At 27.7% G+C, this 7,115-nt stretch overlaps 1 protein-coding gene across 1 annotated transcript; it reads left to right on the top strand.

Annotated features, from left to right (window-relative positions):
* The first annotated feature begins 5,473 nt into the window (after positions 1 to 5,473).
* On the top strand, positions 5,474 to 6,007 carry LOC107956501 (uncharacterized). Its single transcript, XM_016892141.2, has one exon. It carries the CDS (start codon positions 5,474 to 5,476, stop codon positions 6,005 to 6,007), a length of 534 nt encoding a protein of 177 aa, XP_016747630.2.
* Positions 6,008 to 7,115: the final 1,108 nt, after the last annotated feature.

Genomic DNA, 7,115 nt, shown 5'->3' with positions numbered 1-7,115 from the left:
TCTTTCAATTTAGTCCTTCAAACACAAAACTTATAGCTTACTTTACAATTTAATCCTTTAATCAATTCTAAATAAGAATTCTATCAATTTAATCCCTAATTCAATCATTTGTTCAACATGAACTATACTTAAATACCTAAGAACTTCCTCAACTTAATTTCTACAAAACTTTGTTCTAAAACTTCTAAAACATCAAAATTAAAAGAAAATGACTTAATTGACTTACCAAATTAAACTCCAAGCTTTAAAACCTTAGTTTTTCCTTTTCCTTTTCTTTTTTTCTTTCCTTTCTCCCTATTTCGAAAGCTTCAGTTTCCTTTGTTATTTTACTTTATTTCATATATATATATATTAGTTAATAATATCAATAATAATACATTATGATAATAATATAATATAATAATATTTAATTCATAAATATCTTTTACTTAAATTATAAGAAAATATTTTATTTTACTACAAGTGTATTTATATATATTTTACACATGTACCATTAATCATTATACAATTGTCTTCATTTTAATTTATTTTAATAATAATAATAATAATAATAATAATCATAATCACAATTTAATAATTTAATATAAAACTATAATAATTATAATAAATATCTATTTAATAACAAATACATATATCACAAGTGTACATATAAATATTTTTACATTTGTATATTATTATGACCATTCATTTATCTTTCTTTTATTTATTTATTATACAAAAATCTTATAATATAATTATTTAATTAATAAATATCTTTTAACTTAAATTTTAAGTAAATAAATAATTATAATACAAGTGTATGTATATACATTATTACACTTGTACGATCTTATCGCCATCCACTTCTCTTAATTTATTTTATTTCATAATATAATAATATTAATAATAATATTTAAATAGAAAACTATAATAATAATTAATAATTATTATAATAATAGATTAATAACAAAACCTCAAGATTTTTATACTCATTAACCGCCTCATTCTAAGCAATTAGTCTAATTGCTTATTTAGCCGATTAAGTTTTTCTTTAATCTATAATTAAACTTTTACCTTTTATTCAATTTAATATTTTTTCGTAATTACTCTTAATTAAGCTAAATTTACCTAATTAAAACTTAATTAAGCTCACTATTAGACTCATAAATATTTCTAATAATACGAACTCAATTTACTAAGACGGAGGCCCGATATTGTACTTTTTTGATGCCCGTGAATTTTAGGTTATTACATTAATATTATACATAGAGCAAATAATACGATAAACATAGTACAATAATAAAATAATTACAAAATAAATATCTAATAAATTCTCATATTTTACCTACACAAAAAAAATTAAGTTAGTTTACAATAATAATATAATTAAAATAAACATAAACTATCTAAACATAAAAAACATATGAATTGGGAAAAAATAAAATAGAAACATACATGTTTAGTTTCTTTCAAACAACTTATAAAATTATATAAAAACAAACTTAATCGACATTTCAATAAATTAATAAAAATTGTCAAATAAATCAAAAACAAATAAAATTACATTATAACAAATCACGATACACATTAAACTAAACAAATTAATAATTTATAATCTAATAATAAATTACTAACAAAATAACTTTAAAATAATTTAAAAAACACAAAAAATAACATTTATAACAAGTCACAATAAACACTAAACTAAACACAAACAATTTATAACCTAATAATAAATTACTAAAAAACAACTTTGAAATAATTAAAAAAAATTACATTCATAAAAAATCACAATAAACACTAAAAAAACAGAAACAATTTATAATCTAATCATAAATTACTAACAAAATAACTTTCAAATAATTTAAAAAAATAAAAAAATTTACATTCATAAAAAATCACAATAAACATTAAACAAAACCCAAACAATTTATAATCTAACCATAAATTACTGACAAAATGACTTTAAAAAAAATTTACATTCATAAAAACTCACAAAATACTAAACTAAACACAAACAATTTATAATCTAATCATAAATTACTAACAAAATAGCTATAAAATAATTAAAAAAACAAAAAACTTACATTCATAAAAAAATCACAAAACACTAAACTAAACACAAACAATTTATAATAATTAATAACAAAAAAAAACAACATAAAAAAAATTAATCCCTTTAAATTAAAAAAAAAAAACATTAATTACTAACAAACATACCTTTTTTTTTCTTTATTTCTTTCTTCTCTTTCCTCTCCTTACTTTCCCTCTTTTTTTCTCCCTGCCGAAACCCTTCTACAATGAGGACCATGGTTATAAGGTCCCCCATCCTCATTTTTTTTCCCTCAGACGGGAATAAACACTGCAAATTTGCAGTGCACAGCCACTGATGGAGGGGATGGCTCACTGGCACCAATGCCGCTTGTCAGGGAGGCATGACTGGTGCCGCCAGTCCATGTGGCACCACTTGCAAGAGGGCGGGTCATATCTCAACCATATTTCGGGGTTTTTTTAAATTGTGGTGTTGCCTATAAGAGAGACAACTAATAAAATAATATTTTTAAAAAATAAATTTTAGGAAAAATGGTGGTGCTGCCTATAAGATAGGCACCACCGCTATTGACATACCATTTTGGTAGTTAATCCTACTGACATATCATTTTGGTATTTAATTTATTTTTTTTACATTATTAAGGTAGAAAAGCCTTAAACTTACAACAATTTTCTTTTGTCTTTCATTTTTTTACAAGAAATTGATTAATTCCGAAATAGAGTATATCGAGATAAATCTTACACTATTAATTAAATTCCTAATTAATTATAAATACGTAAACTTAAAGGTAAATTACCTAGTTGACCACCCAATTTTTAGGGTACTTGCATTTTGGCCATCGAACCATTAAATCGCTAACGACAGTTAATTTATACACACTATATCATATTACATTTTCATTTTGGTCACTCAACTTCTAAGTTGTTTTCAATTTTGGTTATCTAGAAAGTATCTTTTTTTAATATTGATCAGGACAAAAAAATATTAAGGATTAAAGTGAAAAAGCAGGTGAAACTAAAATAATGCTTTAAAAATGGTCAAATTGTACTTGTTTATCCCCTTGCTGAAAGTTTTAAATTCTTTTTTTTTCATATTGAATTTTTAAGTTTTAAAACATCAAAATCAATTAAATAAGTTATTGAAAATTTTTTATACTTGAATACTCTCAACCGATGGTGATTTGTTATTATAATATTGAAACTAATTAAATTAATTAATTTAGTCTCCTTTTAAATCTTAAAATATTATTTTATATTTTCAAATTGACATCAACTCAATAAACCATCTTTAATAATTGAACATGTAACCCAAATTTCTTTTGATTATATGATCTCGAGCCTTTCATATTGAGTTAAAAAACAAAGAAAAATCCTTATAATTAATTAAATTTATCTTTCATGCCAAATAAAACCCATAATTTTTTCATCACTTTGTCACCCAAACGAAAAATAAGCAATTAATTTAATCAATTGCAATGATTTTTCTATGCTTTTAGTCTGGTAAGGAAGATTCAAGATTATATAATAAAAAAATTTTAAGTTTCGCATACAATTATTAAATATGAGTTATTGAGTTGATTTCATTAATAATAATATGGAAACATAAAAGAAAATAAATTTAGAAGGTGATTAATTTAATTAATTTCAATATTACAGTAACAAATCAGTTTACATCGTCAATGGATAATTTCTTTTCAACATTTTATTTAAATGATGTTTTGAAATTTGAAATTTAAAATTTCAATATTGAAAAAAAAATAGAATTTCTATCAATGTTGCAAACAAGTACAATTTAATAAAATTTAATACATTATTTTAGTTTCTATCGCTTTTTTACTTTAATCGTTAAATTTTTTACCCTAATAATACTTTAAAAATTAAAAAAAATTTTGTGACTAAAATGAAAGCATCCTAGAAGTTGGGTAACTAAAATGAAAGTATAAACATGATTTGGCATGCAGAGTTATAACGCTGATGGAGATTTAACGGTTGTGTGAATAAAATGAAAACACCCTAAAAATTAAGTGACGAAACTGCGAGGATTTCATGTTTAGTGACTAAAATGAAAGCATTCTAAAGATCGAGTGACTAACTAAGCAGTTTATCCGTAAACTTAAACATTAGTGCAGTAAGGAAGGAGAAAAAGCCGCAGCTGGCAACAACTATTCTTTTTTTTTCTTTGCTTAACGAAAATGAAGGGAATTGATTAGAAGAGGAGTGGTAGTTTGGTATGAAAAATGAAGATCCGGAAGCAATAAATAATGAAGTTATTGATTATGGAATGGGTGGTAGTAAGGAAACACGTACGGATCTGCAATTCAATGATTACATTATGTGATTAATTTGCAAGTAAACTAATCATAAGAAATCTCAGCTGCTCCACCAAGAAATCAAGAAACTTGGCTCCGTCGCCCTCGCTGTTCTCACTGTGACCATTATATTATTATAATAATGTTGGAGAGTTACGGGAGAAGAAAGGGATGATTCTGAATTCAAGGACGCATGTTTAGGGGTCACTTCCCAATTTCCAGTGGAGTTTTGTTGTTACTAGAAATTCCATCTCTTTGGGAATAAAAGAAGATTGTGAGATTAATTTCATCCGCAAGAAACAATTTGAAGGCCTTCTACGCTTTCTTACTTAAAGACATTGCGTCCAAAACAACTTTAGCCTACTGCTTCTTTGTTGGTGAGATTAATTATAAACATCTGGCAATAATGTTGAATTATTTATTTGTCTTGGAACATCAACCCACGTCTCTTCTTCAAATCAATATTATATATGCATTTATTGAATTAACTTACATCAATTTTAATTAATATATATAACTACACAAATAAAATTAAATATTGATGGGAAATAATAATGTGATGGTGGTATTTAAGTTTAACTATTTCTTTTGATTTTATTTAATTAATTTAGTAAAATGTACTCCTTAATTTATGACTTTTGTTGTTATAAAGAGAAAATAAAAATATTTTTTTTTCATTTTAATTAGATTTAAAGGTTATATTTATGGATTTAGGGTTTTCGAATTTAGTATATATGATATTAAAGGGTAAGGATTAGAGTTCTAGAATTTTCTAAAAATATATTCTTTCTACGTATGCATAACATTTACTGGGGTATATGTATGCATAAATTAGTATTCGGTTGCTTACTGTTTTGGCCAGCTCAAGAATATTCCGTTTCTTTTACCATGAATTTCCCAGTAAAATACATATATAAAAAATGGGGGTAGGGGTAGGGGTAGGACGACTCTTCAACCCTCCAATGTATAAATTGGTTGTTTTCTGAATTCAACCCCCTCGGCAACCCACATTTCGCATCTCCCTGTGCTAACCGCAGGGGTTGCTCTGAAATTACGATAGCCGATTTTAATTAATACATTAGGGACCCTTCTTCTTGTCTCCTTGTTCGGTGGAGGAAATATCAGGTACATTAATGGCATCCATCTCAAGGGACAAGAAGAAGGCTCCTCATGATGATCAAAATAGCTTGGCCACGCCTCACAAAAGAAAACGATCCGCCGCGCTCAACGTCATCAAGGTGGCTCTTTACATGTTGCGTCTCAAATCAAGCAATTCGAAATTGGTTCAGGCTAATATGGTTCCCAAGGTTTCTTGGAAGAGGCTTCTAGGGTCAATGCGTCCGATGCATATACAAAGCAACCAATCACCGCCCCCTACTATCGAGGCCAAACCTGGGTTCATGCTTGAGCCGAAGTTCATACCCGTAAGTCAACGAACAGAGGAAGATATTGAGGCGGCTCCCTGGTCTCCAATGGCTTCGTCCGATTCATCTTTCATGAGCCAGTACGAGTCACCTTTGAATCAAGAGATTCATGTTATGGAACCTAGTGAAGAGGAAAGCTGGTTCGATGATGATGGCGGCGACGAGATGATTGATGCCAAAGCTGAAGAGTTCATCGCTCAGTTTTACCAACAAATAAGGCTTCAAAACTTTATGAATCAATGAAATCCTTCCCCCCCCCCCCAAAAAAAAAGAATATATATATATTGGTCAATAACGTATTGACGGCATTCGATTTGCATGCATGCACGTTGGGTTATTGGGGTTATGTTTTATTATTTAATTTTTGGTATTGGTTGCAAAGGGAAACAACACAGGCACAAGGTGTTTAGATTGTAGTAAAAAAAGGGAGGGCTATCGTGTCTCGTGATTTAAGTTTCAGTATCGAAGCGGGATGAGATAATTTTTCATAGATAGTAGGACGTTTTCGATTCAATTGGTGCACGATATCAGTAACATCATTCAGCTTACAAATTTATTATATTGCTTTGGTCCAGGTTTTCCGATTGTGAGATCACATTGATCTGAAATTTCATTTTTTTTTCGTATTCACATTGTAAAAGCGTCTGATATTATGATAATGCTAACTACTAGCACAAGAAAAAATCTTCTTTTTTTATCATTATTTTTCATGTTGTTAATTTCTTAACACTCTAGTTCACAGGATTGTACTTGAACTAAAATCATGAAATTATGGCTGGTCCAGGGCCGAGTAAATCGGGCTAAATTAAACCAAGAGACTGATGTCGCTTTTACTTGTAGGAAGAAAATGCAGCGGCATCCAAAAACAAGGCTTCAGCTGCTTTACGCCCTTATTTCTTTTAATATGATCATAATCTTTTGTCGTTTATTGTTTGACAAAACACCTTCACTACAAATCATTAATTGGAAATTTGGAATAATGAAGTATACAACAATTTGGTATTTAGACATGGACAGAAATTTAATAAACACAAAGTATACCCACAATTCCTCTCACCCCAAAAATGTCAAAACCATCAATTACGTCAAGAACTTGCAACTGCACCGCACTTTCACCTGTAACCAAAACAATTGAGTTCAAATTTCAGTGGTCATTTGTGAAATTGTGAGTAAACTTGTTCGCCTTTTGTGAGTGATTTAACGTAAAAGAGATTGTGAGAGAGTTTTTTGAAAATATAGATTTGAGGATGAATTTTGTTGGTAAAAAATCTTTCCAGTTACTTTCAATTTCGATATTGAGTAAATTTATTTATTTTTTTAAAAAAATTAGAGTAATTTAATTCATGTTATT

Source organism: Gossypium hirsutum, chromosome A07, assembly GCF_007990345.1.
Source record: "Gossypium hirsutum isolate 1008001.06 chromosome A07, Gossypium_hirsutum_v2.1, whole genome shotgun sequence".
Taxonomy (NCBI): Eukaryota; Viridiplantae; Streptophyta; class Magnoliopsida; order Malvales; family Malvaceae; genus Gossypium; species Gossypium hirsutum.
Note: the sequence above shows the minus strand (reverse complement) of the source record. Positions and strands in the feature narration are given on the sequence as shown.